Below are 18583 nucleotides of genomic sequence, written 5' to 3'. Positions count from 1 at the left end.
AATCCTAAAGAGTAATATCCCCTAAAAAAAAATAAAAGAATTAAAAAAAAAAAAACAGTGACAAAAATTCTAAAAAAATATACTTATCTCTTTATAACGATAGATTCAAATAAATCCTTAGTAATTAGGGTGCATTTGAAATAATCTTTTTATAGCTTTATTATTATACACATTATTACCACACTTTTCTTGCTATAATTTTTTTTTTATTTTTTATTTTTAAATTTTTATGTTGCGAAAGGGATTTTTATAACAAGGTATGTTAATTTTTTGTAGCCATAAGAAAGTTGTTCAATTTTTTGAACGGTCCAGCAGATTGAAGGTAAAGGAGCGAGAGGAAGCTTCCAGATCGCTAAATATTTACCTCTCCAGAAAAACCGACGGAGCATATTTAGGCCGAGGCCCCTATAAATACCCCTTCATTATCTGTGACTCAAAATCCTAGTCTTCGTTGTGCGCCTCCCAGAAGCGTAACCCTTGCGGTCTTGTTCAGGAGGATCTCATGGCTTCCAGGAAGGACGATCCCAAGAACTCGGAGCACGATGGTGCAAGCCCCGGGTGAGATGTCTTCTCCTATTACATGTTTTTTTAGTTATTTTCTGTTAGATCTGTCTTCGTCCTCTAATATTTTCTTCTTTTGGCATACAGGAAGATCTTCATCGGCGGGCTTCCCAAGGACACGAGCATAGGTTAGTTCTATTCTTTATTGAAAGATTTTAGTTTTTAATGATACAACGATCTAGAAAAGTGTGTTTCCTGTTGTTATAGTGAAGATTCTCGGCGTTATCGTTTGATTTTGTTTAATAGTTTAGTTCAATATTGAGTGCATCTTCATTGCAATGGCAAGCAAGCATTATTTTATCACCTCTCGACCATCAGTCATTATTGCATTAATTTCATGGAAACTAGATTTAGATTGGGGGGGGGGACATTGGCTACAATCTCGAATATAATTATGGTCAAGAAAATCCCTCTGATTTGTTACTTGTCAAAAAAATAATTTTATTAGTAAAGCTTCTGACCAATACAAGAAGATTTCAAGTGAACCCTAAACTATATTCAGTCCCTTGTTGGACTTCTACTCATTGGGCAAGATCATAATCCCGGTCTCAAAAAGACAGTAATAGTTTAAAGATAAACTAATATTCACCTTCAATTTGGGATGCACGTAGCATTCACTCCCTCCAAATCAAGGTATAATCGGTCCAAGGGTATTTGATTTAATCTCCTTGCACACAAGTTAGTTTTATTGAGCAATGCTCTAATAAACAATCTCGAATATATCAAACATCTTTAATGAATTCCCTCAACCTCTTCCATATAGGTTAATGCCATCAACCAACACTTTAGCAAATAATCTCAGATAGGTCAAACATACTTAATGGACTTATCTATACCTCTTCCATATAAATTAATGTCATCAAGCAATATTTTAACAAATAACACGGCTAGGTCAAATAAAACTTAATTATAAATCTCTCCCGACCTCTTTGATATAGGTTAATGTCATCAAGCAACATTGGAAAATAACCTTGGTTATGTCAAGCATCCTTGGTGGATTTATGTCGATCTCTTCCATACATGTTAACATCATTGATCAATGCTCTGACAAATAACCTCAGATAGGTCAAACATTCTTAGTGGATTCCCTCGATCTCTTCCATACATGTTAACACTATTGAGTAATATTTTGATAAACAATTTTGGATAAGTCAAACATCCTTGATGGATTTCTCTCGATCTCTTTTATAAAGATTAACATCATTGAGTAACCCTCTGATAAATAATATTTGATATCTCAAACATTCACAGTAGATTTATCTTGACCGGTTAATACCTTTAAGTAATACTTTGGCAAACAACTTTGGATAGGTCAAACATCTTAGATGGATTTCTCATGACCTTTTTTATATGACACTTTGAAGTATCTCCTTCAATTTCTTCTTCTAGAAAAGATCAGAGCCATTTTCACCATCAAGCCTTTACTTAATTGGCATCATTATTGTGATGCTAGATTGTTACTATTGGCACACCACCTAACCCCCTCAGTTGGGTTGTTCGCTATCAACCCATGTCAACATGGATGCTTACTTCCTTCAGTAGAGTATAACCTAACCACCATCATTATTGGCCCTTCACCCAACTGCTAGTTTTGGCTTGTTATCTCTCGACCTCCATCAGCCCCTTTACTTCCTAACTACCATCATTAGCCCATTGCTTAACTGCCACTATTGATACACTTGTAGTTGCCTACATCAGAAGACTGGCCTTTACCAAATATTGATAGTCTTTAGAATCCTTCAAGATAGTCTTCACCCATGTTATAGAGGAAGATTATAACCTACACATAGGGCTGTCAATTCCTGACACGACCCGCTAACCCGACGCGAACCGACCCGAGAAATCCGGGTTCGAGTCAACCCGTGAAAGAAATGGGCCGGGTCCGGGTTTATGGATTTGACCCATTTATATATTCGGGTCGGGTTCGGGTCAACCCGTCAACCCGCGGGTCGACCCGAATAACCCGCGAAGCACTCGTTTTAATAAAATGTGCAGCCGAGCCCACGAGGCGAGTCGACTGTTCGAGACTTCGAGAGTCGAGAGGGTTCTAGGGTTTCATTTCTCGCTTTCTCCTCGCTCTTACGCTCTGGCATTGGGGTGGAGCCGTGGATGGCGTGGAGGCGTGGAATCGTGGAGGAGCTGATGGAGGTTTCTTCACTTCTTGATATCTTCTTATGATCTTCTGAAACATCTGGCTTCGAAATTCCTCCTTGAATCCTCTTCCTTTCTCCATTTCTCAGTTGCGACTTGCAACGGTTGGTAATATCTTGAATAACTCTTAATTATTTGAAGTGTTGGTTTGATGGTGGTCGGTTGTTTCGATATCTATTTTAGATTTCTTTATTTTTTATGGAGGATTAGTTCTTTCATTTTGCCCTAATTTGGTCGGTGTGAGTCATCAGTCGTGCGAAATTGTGATGGCCTGATGGAAAATTCACCTTGAAATTAGAAGAAGGGAACCTTTGCAACCAATTATCAATAAAAAAAAATCTTGTCCAATTTAATATGGACAGGATTCTCAAGTCGATCAATGGAAGCTAGGTCAAGCAAACCATTATCAAAGACCATATTATTAAGCTCCCAAAGTTTCAATATGGGAAGGGGCACACTACCAATCTTATCTTTATGCATTTTATAACAGTTTAAATCTCCCATAATAGCCCAAGAAAAACTAGAATTAAGTTAAGATATTAGAACTAGTTTGGTTCAGATCAGACCATAAAGAGCTACTATCAAAAGGAGTATTATAAGCATACACCACAAATACATCAAAATGCAGATTATAATTCATTTTCTACTCGACCATTAATGATTTGGGAGCTTATAAAAGAGTCAATAAAAAGATATTTTGATAGAATTCCATTTAATCCAAATACGATCCGGCTTGGATAAATGGAAATAATTACAACTTCCTTCAGAGGGAAAGAGGACATGATAAGCAAAAAATTATTTATTAGATAATATATTAGGACTAACTTTAGCATCAAGAATGGAGACGACATAAAGGTAGTAGGATTTAACAAGGCTCTTACGTGCCCCCCTATCCAAACCATGAAAACCTCGCACATTTTAAGAAGCAAAATTAATACTGGTCATTTTGATTTAGGGGATGAGGAGGGAAATTTTTTCCAATGGGAATGCCATTAGGTTTAGATGAGGGGGCGTTGGAGGTTTTAGAGTCTTAGATAACTTTATGTAGTTGATTATGAATTTTTGGAGAGGCATTAGAGAAATCTTCTAGACCATACACCAAGTTTGAGAACTTGTTGAGAAGAAGGTTGGTGGTAGGTGGTTCATTTGGAGTAGCATGGTTTGAGAAAGGATTGTTTAAATTAGAAGATGAGCTTCCATTGGGAGCTACAAAAATGGTGATAGGAGGTTGAGAGTTACATTGCGATTATGAAACATATACTTTTTTTTAATTTTTTAGTGATTTGCATGTCGTGTTTTGTTTTAGCCTGGAGTCTTATCGGAAGCTCATGAGGGTACATATAAAAAATTCTTTCTACTTAAATCTAAATAAAATTTTTTAGGATAACATAAAAACTCTAACAATTTAAGAAGTATGATCGGGACCATCGAAAGTCCGCATAATAATATTTTTAATTTTTCCTCCATATTAGTCACCTCCCCACCTATGGTTCTCGTTGATCATCTGACTTGTGAGAGTGCAGATCTATCAAGGGGATGTTGTGCAATCTCTAGGGAAAAATATTTTTTTAAGCCTTTTTAAAAAATTGCTACATCTTAATTTATACATTTCATCATGTCGATCAGCATGCATTATATTAGAAACCAATCTAAAAGAGTCTAAATTTTAATTGCATTTGATTCAAAAAATTTCACCCTATATAAGTTAAGGGTTCAATTAGGATATGCTGTAGATGTCAGGCCGAACTCCTCAAAACTCTAATTAATAACATCCCTATCACTCTTTCATATAAAGATCGGACTCATGATTTTAAATCGCCTATGTGATTAGCTGGCTTCCCAATCCAAGTTGTGGTAAGTCTAGATTGCATTAGTTATATTCGGACCACTATTGTCTAGTGTCAATTTAGATTTAGGTTCCGAGTCAGGTTCAGAGCTTAAGACCTTAAACTTTTGGAATATAATCATAAATTTCTAATAAATGACTTAACTCAAATTAAAAATCCTCTCAAACTTAACTTTAAAGCTCAACACTTAGATTAGATTGGAACACTTCTGCATTATTTTAAAATCTCAAAGTCTCATCCATTGACTCTAGAAATAAATCTTCCATCTTGATCCATTCTCAATTCAATTTTCTAATTCACATCCTTTGATATCATTCTTAAAAAATTCCTTAAATGAAATTTCTACCGTTATTTTAATCGAGAGTATTCATAGAAAATTTAACCTCCCTACGATGCAATTAACTATGAGGGCTTGCGCTCATAGGAGATTTAGAGCCCACATCCACTTTTTCAAAATTGATTGTAAAACTCAACTAGTATTCTTTGGGAAAAAAAATTGAAAATGATTATTATCGTCTTATTCAAACGATTGATTAGTAAATGACATTTTATTCCCTTGGGAAGATATATCCTTTCTTATCAAGACTTTAAATATGAAACTAATGATCTCTTATCCAGACTATCATAGTTACATACTCGATAGAACTTCATGTTGACCCTTAGGGATTAAATGTAATTCTTCCCTCAATCATATCTGACTATTATGGCCCAAGTGAAATCTTTAAATTCACTATCTAAACCCATTAGAGAACGATGTCTTTGCCTCTCGGGGCAATATACTGTTCATAATGATGTGTTTGATCTTGAGATTAAAATTTCAAAATTAAATTTCCCAAAGAAGATTAACCTTTTCAAAACCTGCTTTTTTAAACTTTCAATAGAAATAGGTCTTACATGATGGAGGTGGATGGATCGGTAGTATTAGGGGGCTTTAGAAGGTTTACATATATGGATGGATCAGGAGGTTGCTTAGTTGAATGATTATGCGTCTTTCGACTCCTGCTTCTGTCTTTTGAGGGGTGGGGTGGGGGGGGTTATGAAGAAGATGATTTTTATTGCATGGTTGGACAAAGAGAATGTGGGTGGTTAAGGGATTCACATCCAGGGTAAGGGAGGGGGTTTCAATCATACTAAACTCTCAAGTTATGCATATTTCCAGCTATATTAACTGTTATCTCATTAGCGAGCTTTGATTATTTGTCAATTTGAACACAAACTCTTACAAACATGAGTCTTGTTTTTTTTTTAATGGTTAGACTATCAACTGCAAGTGGTATACCAGCAAGGCTTCATATTTTAGAAATACTAGTCGGGTTCTAGCAAGCCAGAAATAAGTTATGGATTTTTATCAAAATGGGCAAAGAATCAAACTTATCTTTCTTAGGAACAAAGTACACGTACCACTTATTAAAAATGAAAGCATTTCTGAAAAAATAACCATGTTCTTCTTGACCAAACCATTTCAAAAACATTTGGAGAAGAAAACTTAAACAAAAAGAAACCATCATTAAGGGAGAGGAGAGAGAGACTTCCCTTAAGCTACCGGGTTTTTTTAATGGCTCTAAGAAGTGCTTCATAGTGAGGACGATGTCTAATAACATACCCAACCAGTGATAAATTCCACTCCATAGCACCTTCTTCAACCTTGTGCTCAGAGATGTGAGTGATGTTGTCGGATGGCTGGACATATTTGACATAGAAAGATGAGGAAGTAGGGTTTTAGAGGTCAAAATACATTTCCAGTTACGAAAGGAAGAAGGTTAGGGGCTCTGAAGCAGGTTAGGAGAAATAGAGGAAGAAGTAGGGTTTGGTATTGGAGGATCGAGGGGAAAGTCATTTGTGAAAAAGGCTCTATATAACACATCTTGTGGAGAGAAGGGGCTAGCTGCTTATTATAAGGACTAAGGAGGGGGTGATTTCATTCACTATGAGGATATGAGGGTGCCTCCAGCAGAGTTGAAGGCAAGAAAGGTAGCTAGGGAATCCAGAGGGAAAACGAAAGGTGGCTAGGATTTCTCTGACTATCTATAGGGTACGTTCTCACACTTGGTAAACTAGGAGAATTCGATTATATATTTTATATGAGTCACGTTTTGCTTACAAATTTATTAATTTTATTTTAATTTTTTTTCATATGGTCACAATTAAATATAAAAAATATCAGAGTTATTATATTAGAATTGCTATTTAATATTTATTAAAAATATATATAATACTTATTATCATAATTTTTTTATTATATCATATGTAGAATTATATTAGATTTGGGTTTTTTTTTTATGTTTTTGAAAATCTAAGCAAGCTTGAAATTAAATATATTTTAAATTTATACATTTATCAATTTTTTGGGTTTAGGTGTAAGTTTGATATGTTTTTTTCTAAATTAAAACTCAAGAATTTTGGTCAAATTTCTTAAAAAAAATAGCTTTTGTTATTTATGTTCCCATCAGGGGTTTTAGAGTAATTATAAGGAATTAAGATTTTATACTAAATTTATATGTAACATAAATTTTATTATAATTTTTGTTAAAATATATATGAACTTCAAGTAATTATTAACTTTTATTATAATTAATTAACTAATTAGTTTAATTTTTTTACTAAATTATGAGAAAAAAATATTTTTGTGCTAAATTATAAGAAAATATATATTGATTTTTATATCATTATCTTTTTATGGATGTCTAAGAAAATAATTATCGAATCGACAATATATTTTTACATATCACCTAAAAAATAGTCAATCACCTTTACGTAAATATCATAATTCATCTTATTTTTTTGAATGATTAATTTTTAATAAAAACTAAAAGAGAACTTTTTAATACTTTTTCGGTTAAATACTTACACAATTAGTTTATGCCCTTTAGTGGCAGTGGTCGAAAATTCATAGTTTTTGTAATTAGACGACGAGCAATGACTAGGCGATGATGTTATAAAGAATCATAATCAAACGATAATTATCAGAGACCCGTAGGGAAGCGATTATCCATATTAATTTGTTTAATTAGTTTAAATAAAAAAATAAACTTTTAAAATTTTTATACAATTTATTTTAAATTTTTTTAAATTGTAAATACTTGTAATCAAATTTCTCTTGAATATTTAAATGCATATTGAAATGAAGCTTAAACATAATTATACATACAAGCTGATTTGGCTAATAAATAATAAAATTATTTTTATAATCATCAATTCAAAATTTAATAATAAAATTTAAAATATTTTAATATTTATATAGATTTAGATTTTAAATAGCTTTCATTTGAGTTAATTTTTTTATTATTTTTATAATAATTTTTTAATATAAAAATTATTTTAAAAAATCATTCCAAACGAACCATCGCATTGTCCTCAACTGACATTGAATAAAGGAAGAGAATACGTTTTTATTTTCCGCAAAAGCCTGAAAATAGGTGGGAGGACGAGCAACTTCTTCTCTTTCGATAGCCTAAGTAATTTTTACGGATTATTTTTCTCTGCTTCGTCGCCGTTCGAATTCGCGTGTGGTAGGGTTTTGAACGAATCGCTAAAGGGCTTCTTCGCCTACTTCGATGACATTCCTTCCTGTCGAGTCGGATTTCGCGACAGTTCGGCGATCGGAAGTAGCGGCGGGAGCTTGCTCGTTGCGAAGGTAACCATCTTTCTCCCTTTAGCGCGCTTCTTCAGCCAAATCCCTTCAATCCGTCGAACTCCGGGATTTACGGCAAGAAGAGGGAAACGGAGGATTTATTCCGCCGTGAGATTAACCGGCTGCTCAAGTCCCATTTGGCAGGATTTAGCAATCCTGCATAAATCTTGTTGCTAAACAGCCCAAAGGATTTGTTTGAGCTTCTCAATTTGTAGGATTACATTTAATTTATCTTGTTTTTTTTTTCCTTTTACATTTTCAGTTATCTTGATTTTGTATGCTCTTCAAATGCAGGTAGTAATTTTGTTGCCATTGCTATAGCTTGGCAGTTATATGAAAGAGTTGTGAATATGTTCTAATTTCAAGCATTTTGTTCATGGATTTATTCAACGATAAGCATCCAAAGTTATAGTGAAGCAAAAATTGTGCACAGGAGAAGATGTTTGTAAGGCAAATCCGGTCAAAATAAAGAAACAAAATGCTGATATTCCAAAAATCAAGAATAGGCAAGCTTCAAAATCAAGGTCTGAGACTGTACATTCAGCTACCGTTCGTTCTTCTTCTCCATCTTTGGTTAGGAAATCTGCCATAGTAGACGCATCAGTTCCTATGCGTGCTCAATCAGCAGATAGGAAGAGGCCCAATACCAATTCAACAAAGTCTTCTTCGGCCCCTTCATCTCCATTACGAAGACCCACTTTGCCTTCACCACCTAATTCAAGGCCTTCCACACCACCATCCTCTGTGTGTGATGGTACTGTAGAGAAACAAATTCCTTCAAGAAGAGCATTTGGTGGACGTGCAACTGATGGACTGTGGCCATCAATGAAGAGCTTGTCTTCTTCTTTCCAGTCTGAATCTTTTGGTTGTGTTAGCAGGAAGGATAGACAAATTAGGAGTACTTCCTTAGATCATACATTGAAGAATGCAACTAAAGCTGCTTCTGAGAGGAAGAGGATTCCACTAACAGGGAGGAACACATCTGAACAATCAGAAAATTCTAGCCTTGCGCAACATAGATGGCCAGCTATGAAGGGTGGGAAGGTGTCTACAATGGCGTTCTCTAGGAGCATGAACTTGACTGATAGAATTGAAAAAGCTGCTTCTTTAATGCTTCAATCACGAGGACTTTCACCAACTAGGAATATTCCAGTAACTGATGGTATCAGTAAAAGCATCCATAAATCATCGAATAGAACTGTAAATGTGACTTCACCTCATGTAGAAGAAGAAAAAGCCCTTCCTTCCACAAACCCAAGTAGGACTTTATCATTGCCTGCAGTTACCTTGTGTCGCCCCTCTTCACCTAATAATGCTTCAATGCTATCATCATCTGCCCCTAAAAGAATACCGAGTCCATCAAGCTCAAGGCCATCATCTCCATTTATTTCATCTAATAACACAATGAATCAAATAGGTTCTTCATCCAGGGTACTTGGCCATATTTTAGATAAAAGAAAAGGGACAAAAGGTGCTGATATGGAAGATATCCATCAACTTCGATTGCTGCATAACAGGGAACTGCAATGGCGCTTCGTTAATTGCCAGGCTGAAGTTGCCTTAGCCACCCAGAAAATAGCAGCAGAGGTAAATTGATTCAAAAGATTCCATAGCAAGAATTATGGCATGCATATATGTAGCTGATAGTTGTTAACTTGACAGTTCAAGATGGAAATTGGCATATAACCATTAAAAAAAGGACATTCATTCTAATGTCATAACTAATGCTGAGTTGTTATAAAAATGAATTTGGCTTGTGAATAAGCATAGCTTTATATATACATCCTTTATTTGAAGCTTTCCTAGGATGTTACTTTCATGACTTTTGTATAATAACTTTCATGATATTTCTCTTGTTATCCGAATTGATAAAACGATCCTCTGATTCTTGATAATGAAGAACAGAACATATGTAAAAATGTGTGGAATGCTACCTCTAAGCTGCAAGATTCTGTAACCAAGGAAAAGATCAGCATTGAAAGCCTCAAGCAAGAAATGAAGTTGGAGATGCTTCTTAAAGAACAGGTAATGTCTTTATTTGTTTCTCTAAATCAATGCTTAAGATTTAAAAGGGTGTGCCTGGCCTCTCTCCATTTGACTGATGCTTGATGTATAACAAAATAAAAAGATAAAATTAGCCTGAACATGTATTGGAAGTTTCCCGTACACAACCTTGGGTTCCCCAATACACAAGCTAGGGTTACCTACACAACTTAGGGCTTTCACGTAACACAAACTAGGAAGGACTCATCAAACTGATAATAAGAAATAGAAAACTCATTGAATGTTCAAACATCTAAATGACAAGACCTAGGCATTATGTATTATGATAGGCTTTATTTCAAATGCCATAATTACCGGAAGAAAAATTAGGAAATACAACTAGTGTTTAATGGAGAGTGCCATATTAATCACTAAAAATTAACAAAATGCAACCATGGACAAAATAGTAAGCATAACATATAAAATGAACATAATACATCAATTTGACACTATTATTATGACATATGGTCTTATTAATTGCAAGTCCTTTGAACTTATGTTAATGATTTATTGTCAATTCCCTAGGTTGTTAATAACTTTACTACAAAGATTTAAAATGCTTCTAGAGGATGTACTAACGCCTTATAACATTTATTAAGAGTCTCTTGTAGTCTTCTAGTGAATTGTACAATTGATTAATGATTTTAACAACATTTTCCTGAAAGAACTTATTTCTTTTTCCTTTTTTTTTTTTTTTTTCATTTGGTCGTATGTTTAGACTGAGTAGGGAACATTCAAGGTTGGGTCGATTGAGTTGGATTAGCTGGTTTATGTTGAACCTGATTGGGTTTGCTTGGATTGATTGTGTCAAGTTAGGAATTGGTAACTCAAATGGATTGAATTAGGTGTGAGGGAGGCTAGTTGGTTATAGAAAAAATTAGACTTGATGTTATTTGTGCACTTCCTATCTAACATAGCTTCTACGTTGGAGTAGTTCATGCTAAGGCAGGTTATATAAAGAGAGAAATAATTCTCTCAAACCATAATCTCGTAATTCTTTTCCAAACAATCCATATCATCAAATTTTATATCAATTCATGGTGCCACTATCTTTCTAATAACATTTATATAAAAGAAACCTAGTATTTACTTTTCATTTCATAAACATCAAAGCCTTACCTTCTCAAGTCACTATACATCATAATCTTTTTTAACATGTCCAGTACCTTATTTCCTTTAAAACGATACAGCAAAACTTATACACAAATACACTAGATCAAAACATAATTAGATCATTATTTCACCTTCTCATTGTATTTTCCTAAATAACATTATTCACAGCACATGTATTATGTTAGAGCTGTCAGCTAGCTGATCAAATATCATATATATTTATCAATCGGATCTCATATGTGTGGTACTAATAATTATCTCACTTATAAATCAAATCATTGAGCCGACTGCATGCATTCCCTTATAATCATCTAAGACATGCACATTAGGGTTCCTATCCTGCAGAAGTAATCCTTGTTCTGCCAGTTTTTGGATCGTTCATATCTATAGTAGGCATCCTTTCCATTTGATGAAATCTTGGCATTGCATTGCATTCTTTCATGTTAATTAGTCATTATTCATATATACATATCACAAACTCTAATAATCATTCAACATGTAGAATTTTGACATATTCATAATAATATATCATATACAATATACATTATTAATATAACTTTATGTATGTACTTGTAGCATATGCAAATCCTTATGTAATATTATATAGAATCACTTGCAGGTTTCAAATTGCATCATACTTTCATAGAAACTCATTTGCATTACATGTATTGTATCATGTCCAGGGAAGCATATCATCATATAAATCATAGCTTTATCACTTTTTGTAACGCTATGAAGTTTATATTCACATGTTCATCATAACTTTATAAGTCTCATGTTCATGTAATCATGAGTTTTACAACATTGTAAGGAATCATGGTTACATTTAGGGTTTCATATATCGATGTGTATTCATATTCAAAGTTTAACATAAGCTTGATATAATCATGTAGAATTTAATATAAAGAACTATGTTTACATCATCATCATGTTGTCAAACATTATCATATCATATGAGTACATTCAAATCTGTAACACTTGCAATAGAAAGAAATCCTTGCTTCCCAGGTTAGGGCAAAGGTTCCTACCTCAAGAATGTGAAAATCTATTAAGAAATGTTTTCTCCAATTGTTTCACAAGCCTCCAAAGCCTTCTCCTTTTCTTCTACAAGCTCTAACACATTTTTCCAACTCAAAATTACCTGAGGATGAAGGAAATAGAAGCCCAAAGCATTCTTATCGTAACAACTCTCTCCAACTTACTGGAAGGTGGATACATGGAAAGCTTATATTCGATCCTTAAAATCTCATGTTGTGGTTATCCTCTAACAATCAAATCAGGATTAATTAATCCTCATTATATGCATTAATAGATGTAACTAACCCAATAAGCACCATTAGCACTTAAAGTATAATTAAACTTATATAATTTTATTTAACAATTTAATCAAATCCTCTAAATTCTGATTGAATGATCATCTCTTTGTATATAGAGTATAACTTTCTTAGTTTTTTTGTCAAAACTGTTAAAATTTGGATGCTATGGTTAACTGGCTCAATTCCCTATAACTTTCATGTTCATTTACTTTATTTAGTTCAAATTTTTAAATGCTCCAAATGTGCATAAAACTGAGATGTAAAAATTCTTTCATGCAATTAAATACTTCAAATGAATTATGCTCATTTTTTAATGTAATAACATAGCCCATTGATATTTAGTCATGATTAAAAATCCATGATACTTTATTAAATGTGGGTTAGGGTTATGAGTTTGGAGTGTGAGAAAAATAAGTTATTGTTGGCAGAAATGAAGTTGAGTAGAACCGAGCACATATCATCTAAAACTAACACCATTCAATGCAACTACGGTGGAGAATGAGTTAGAATTCAGTGGAAAAATAATATTGGTGTTGGCACATAGTATAAGGCGTTCTAACTGCTCGACTTGAGGTTGCCCGCTAGACAAACTAGAAGGGAGGAGCCATCAAAGCATACAATAAAGAAAAAACAACATGAAACTTTCACTGAATGATCAACCATCTGAATTACAATATCTTAGATAATATGTTTAATAACAGGCCTTATTAGAAAATTGTCCTAAGAAAAGAATAGGAAAAATCAAACTAGTCTTGAAGAAATGATACATAATCACTAACATTAAACATAAAGCTAATCAAGAACAAAATAGCATAGAACTTGAATAATATAATAAAATTGGCATAGCAACTTGACACTTTAATGCTGAAATATGAATAATGAATAATTACTCAAGTACTTCGAAATTTGTTGACAGCCTGCCATCAAATAGCTATTGTGGCATTTTTTTGGCTCTCTTACAAAATGGCGAGTGGTTCAAATATCCGCAAAAAAGAAAAAAAAACAATCATATGAATTTTATCGGATTTTGTTAAGAAAGCATTGAATAAGCACATGTTTGATGCAATCTTATAACATTTAATTGTTTCTTGTATCAAATTCCTTAATTATTCAGGTAACATCCCTTGAGGATTGGATTGCACTGGAAGGAGAATATTCTAACTCTTTATTTGGGACAATTGAAGCTCTTAAAGCAAGCATGCTTCGACTACCAGTTACCAGTGGGGCAAGGGTATGCCATTATAGAAGAACTTGTAGTTTGTGGAATATGCTGTGTATATGTTATTCTTTGTTTTAGTTAATGCTATAATTTTGTGTGTGCTCTTGGTTCTACAGGTTGATTTAAGAGCTGTTAAAAATGCTGTCAGCTCAGCTATTGACATTATGCAAGCAATGGGTTCTTCTGTTTGTAGTTTGCTATCTAGGGTAAGATCTTGTCTGTTATTCTACAAATTATACCAGTGATGCGTTTCTTTTTCATGATGATGCATCTGTTCCAGCAAAATCATAAATGCTCTTCTTCTGCTTAGTCTCTTAGGCCTTAATATATGAAATTTAAGGCGTCACTAGTCATGGGATTTCCTACAAAATCAAAGATAGTTCCACCACTGAATGGACTGTTTCTTTGTTTGGATGATATTTTAAATTATATTATGCATTGTGAATTTAAAACCAAACATTAGTGCTTGATTTTCGAACAGAAATTGGAAAACAAGATTATGAGAAGTTGATTCAAGAATCGGCTTCAGATATCTTAAGGGATTCTAGGTTTTTTGCTATACAGATATCACAAAGGCTTGTTCCATGATGTGAGAACCTTTCATAATTTTCAATCAAAACAAATGTTAGAATTGTGCTTAGAATCTCTGCTCCATGCAAGTAAACATGAAAATTAGATTCCAGAATTCAGGTACAATGCTTTCATACCAAAAAGTCAACTTTTGCTATGCTGAATACTGGTTGTCAGAAGGTTTTAACCTTTTGTAGGATGATGTTTTGAAAGAAGAATTAAGTGGTAGGGTTGAAGAGGAGATGGAAGAGGGGTGGGAATTGGATGCGGCATGGAATGGTGATCTTAGCTGCAGCGTGTCCTATTATCATTCCATTTAATTAGGATCACTAGAAGCAAGGGTTAATTTCGCATTTTCTGCTATAAGATATATTTAACTACCACATCAGATATTTGTAAGCATGGCATCATGATTAAATAAGAAAAAAATTATGTACCAGATCTGGGTGCAAGCATTGAATATATGATGGCCATCTGGAGGACTTGAATCATCAAAAGGCCACTATTGCCAATTATGTTTTACGAATTTATGTAGAAGTATTTTATTCTGTATAAGCTTTCTTCACAATTACTTAACAGTGGATATCATAAATGATATGTATGAAATGGCTCTATGATTGCTTTTTATTGAAGATTTCCAACCCAATTGCTCTCAATACCTCAGTTGGTGTTCCCGAAATCTCAATTCAGTTCAGTTTTCCAACATATAGGTTAAAAAAAAAAAAAATTCCTTGCTCTTTAGTGAGAAATGATAGCTAGTAAATCACAATAAGTTTTCCCAATGATTCGGGCTTGCCTATTGAGTTGTTTTCCTCGGCATAATGGTAAAGCTTTGCAAACCTTCCTGCTCTGCTCATCTGAGAGATTGCATTCCTTTCAGGAAACTATAATCCTCCATCTTCCTCCAAACTTTTATGTTTCTAAAGAACTAATTTTACAGAATCACCAACCAGATAACAAGCTGTATTTATGCTTTTGTGCTGTCAAATACTATTTCTGTGTATTTGATTTAGTGATTTGAGCAAGCTTGGGTTTCCTTTTCTTTCATTTTGTGCCCAACAAAAAGCAATCTCAAATTGTCAACGCAGGATTCAATATGTTGAAAACTCATTCAGAGACAACTTTCAAAGCTCCGCATATGGTTAATATAGTTGAATTATTATTTCATAAATTACAGGTGGTATGCTTATTGTTGACTAGTTAATAAGATGACGTTCAAAATTTCACTTTCGAACTGTTCCTTTGTTGATTGTTGCTTGAAAATTTCATTTTGACTGAATATCTTTTATTTACAATTACATAATCATACCCCTTTCTGTATTGAATGAATTTATAACTGACTTTATGCCCTAGTTTCAATTTATAAAATATTTATAATAAATTTTTATCTTTAATAAAAACCGAGGCTTTAATATTCATTTTTGATTAGGTGATATTTGTGATTTATAGAACGTTCTTTCTTGGCCAGGCTGAGGGTACAAGACGCCTTCTTTGGCAGCTTTCTGCAGTAGCAGCAAAAGAAAAGGCAATGCTTGATGAATGTAGAGTATTATTAGCTGCAACAGCAGCAATGCAGGTAATTTTTTCTTATTGTGTGTGAAAAAAAGTTACCTGCATAAAGTACACATCACATTAGATTGGAAGAAATTGGAGGAAATACATATCTACATGCTCATATGAAATTGAATATTATGGTTGCTGTACTGATGATGTTCTTATTAATTTTTGCTATATGTTCCACGTTCGTTCCTCCCAATAACATATTAAGTTAGTGGCTTTCAAGCGTTCATCCTTAAAATCACAATATCAGTTAGGATCTCTACTTAGTGAATGCTCTTTCATTTGAGATGTGAATATTCAACTTTTTCTTTTGGAGAAAATAACAGTCATAACGGTCAAATCCTATATATATAAACTAATAAATTAATGTTTTATGTTTTCCATAATAAACTCATTTAAAATTTAATATAAGTAAAGAATGTGACACAGATTTGTTGCGCTCTTTGAGATTTTTTATGATATTGATACAAATAGAAGTAATTAAATGTCAATTGCTCATTTTTCTTATACATATTCTCATACTGTCTGATGAATCAGGTGGAAGAATGCAGCCTTAGAGCACATCTGCTCAACAACAGACATCACGATCATAACAATGGTGAAAAAATTACAATTTGAAAAGCCAAATGGGACAAAAAAAGTGAAGCCGAATTTTCTACCCTCTGCTAGAAATGTTTTTTTTTTTTTTTTGTGGTAAAATTTCGGCTAATTTTTCGTCCTCTGCAGATTTCTAGGTGGATTTGGAAGGTTAGCTTTTTACATGTAAATTTAATTTTGTTTTTGTCTTCTCCTTTTTTTTTTCTTTGGATTGATTCTTTCCGTATGTGAATATATAGATTTTTTTATATAGTATTGGGTTCTTCATAGCCTAATGCTTTCATTTTATTTCATATAGGGGTTGTTTGATTTATTGAAAAATGAATGGCATTATATTCGAAATGTTTTAAAATTTTTTGGATGGGTGTATAATAAATGTAGGTAATTAAATTTTTTTTTCTTGAAGTAAAATAAATGTAGAGGAATGGCCAAAACATGATAATAAGCGCGGGCTAATAGTGACGGTGGTGGTGACAGTTGCGATGGGCAGCTATGATGGTGGTGGTTGTTGTTGTTAGCCATGACAGGTGAGCGCCTACAGCAATGGCGTTCTTAGCGGTTGAAAATGGCAGTGGCGATGGACAGATGGACAGCTGCAGCTCAAAATCCTTTCAGTTGGAATATTTTTCACCTATTGTAATTCAAATCAAGCAGCCTCAAAGTAAAAATAAAAAAAATTGCATCACGTATCCTAAAATAATTATTTTGCAAAAATATTTTTTTATTTATATTTAAAATATATTAAAAAAAAATCATCATTAGAGCGTACATATTCTATGATTTTATGAGCATATAAATCAATTCATTAAGTGGCTTGTATATAGCATGATGGTTTTATTTTATACAAAAAAAAAAAAAAAGATTTTTTTTATATATATTTAGCACCAGATTTATCTTAAACATATATACATGGCTTTATTGGATTCAAGCAAGATTTTGTTTATTATATTATCAATTTTGTATGACGCTCATAAAAATATTGTTCAAATTTATTAATTTCTTCACGTTATCAACTTTATTTCAGCTCAATTAAAAATTTATAACATGTTATTCGTTTATTTTTTAAATCTCACTATCTAGCATTGATTTTTTTCATAATTTTTCATTAAAATTTCTAGTAGCTGATGTGTCTTATTATATCTAAATGAGAAATTAATGAAAATTAATTTGATCAATATGATCATCATAGTCTCATGATATTAATGCAAGTAATTTAGGCTTCATTTGGCATAACATGTAAGCAATTTTTTAATCTTTTTTACTAGAAAATTGCTTTACAAAGCATTGAGAAAGTTGTCCCAAAAGAAAAAGTCTATTTTATATATATCATACTCCTTGTTAAATATTATTGTGTTAATAAATTGATTAAATTCATCACGCATGGCAAAGTACCAAAATTCATCCAAGACTTTGTTTGAGACAATTTTCTTCCTACTTAAAGCAGTTTTTTGGTTAAAAAATTAAAACTTTTGTATAATAATGATGATTTAAGAAACGATAAAAAAACTGTCTCAAATGAAGCCTAGTAGTGCTTCCTTATATTCATTCATTCAACTAAAGATATGAACGCAATATGATTTATTTATTTTTATAATATTATTCCTAATTCTTACTCTACTAAAGAGGCAATGAAGAACAAGACGATAGCACACAGCTAAATCAAAATCTAGGAGGTTTGAATCATCAATGCAGTCATTAAAAATAGTTCACTAAAGTTATTATTATTATTGTTGTCTAATTAATTAAAATTTTATCCATCCTAAAAAAAAGAAGCTTGATCCAAGCCTGCAAGTGACCAATATCCAACATAGCTTAGTGGAAAGATTCTTCATCATGATGGTTGTTACGAAATACTTAACCTATATATATATATATATATAGGAAATAAACATTTCCACTAAAAATAATAAATATATATATATATATAACAAACTATTAAATGACATCAGATAAAATTTGTTATTATTAAACATTA

At 32.8% G+C, this 18583-nt stretch overlaps 1 protein-coding gene across 2 annotated transcripts; it reads left to right on the top strand.

Annotated features, from left to right (window-relative positions):
* Positions 1 to 400: 400 nt before the first annotated feature.
* LOC110094650 (AUGMIN subunit 8) lies at positions 401 to 16643 on the top strand. Of its 2 annotated transcripts, none has more exons than XM_020819919.2 (8): positions 401 to 558; positions 649 to 689; positions 8624 to 9777; positions 10096 to 10215; positions 13777 to 13893; positions 13998 to 14087; positions 15920 to 16027; positions 16549 to 16643. In XM_020819919.2, the coding sequence occupies exons 1-8, from the start codon at positions 503 to 505 to the stop codon at positions 16627 to 16629; spliced, it is 1767 nt and encodes a 588-aa protein (XP_020675578.1). In that variant the 5' UTR covers positions 401 to 502; the 3' UTR covers positions 16630 to 16643. The 2 variants fall into 2 exon arrangements, with proteins under 2 accessions (XP_020675578.1, XP_020675579.1); XM_020819920.2 differs by having other exon boundaries at positions 440 to 558; positions 8485 to 9777.
* Positions 16644 to 18583: the final 1940 nt, after the last annotated feature.

This window comes from Dendrobium catenatum, unplaced genomic scaffold, assembly GCF_001605985.2.
Source record: "Dendrobium catenatum unplaced genomic scaffold, ASM160598v2 fragScaff_scaffold_0, whole genome shotgun sequence".
Taxonomy (NCBI): domain Eukaryota; kingdom Viridiplantae; phylum Streptophyta; class Magnoliopsida; order Asparagales; family Orchidaceae; genus Dendrobium; species Dendrobium catenatum.
Note: the sequence above shows the minus strand (reverse complement) of the source record. Positions and strands in the feature narration are given on the sequence as shown.

Bases quoted from the DNA above. Each gene is read 5' to 3' on its own strand.
- LOC110094650 (XM_020819919.2), top strand. From the start codon at position 503: ATGGCTTCCAGGAAGGACGATCCCAAGAACTCGGAGCACGATGGTGCA. The intron at 690-8,623 runs GTTAGTTCTATT...AATTGTGCACAG, and splicing joins TCCCAAGGACACGAGCATAG to GAGAAGATGTTTGTAAGGCA. The intron at 9,778-10,095 runs GTAAATTGATTC...AATGAAGAACAG, and splicing joins CCCAGAAAATAGCAGCAGAG to AACATATGTAAAAATGTGTG.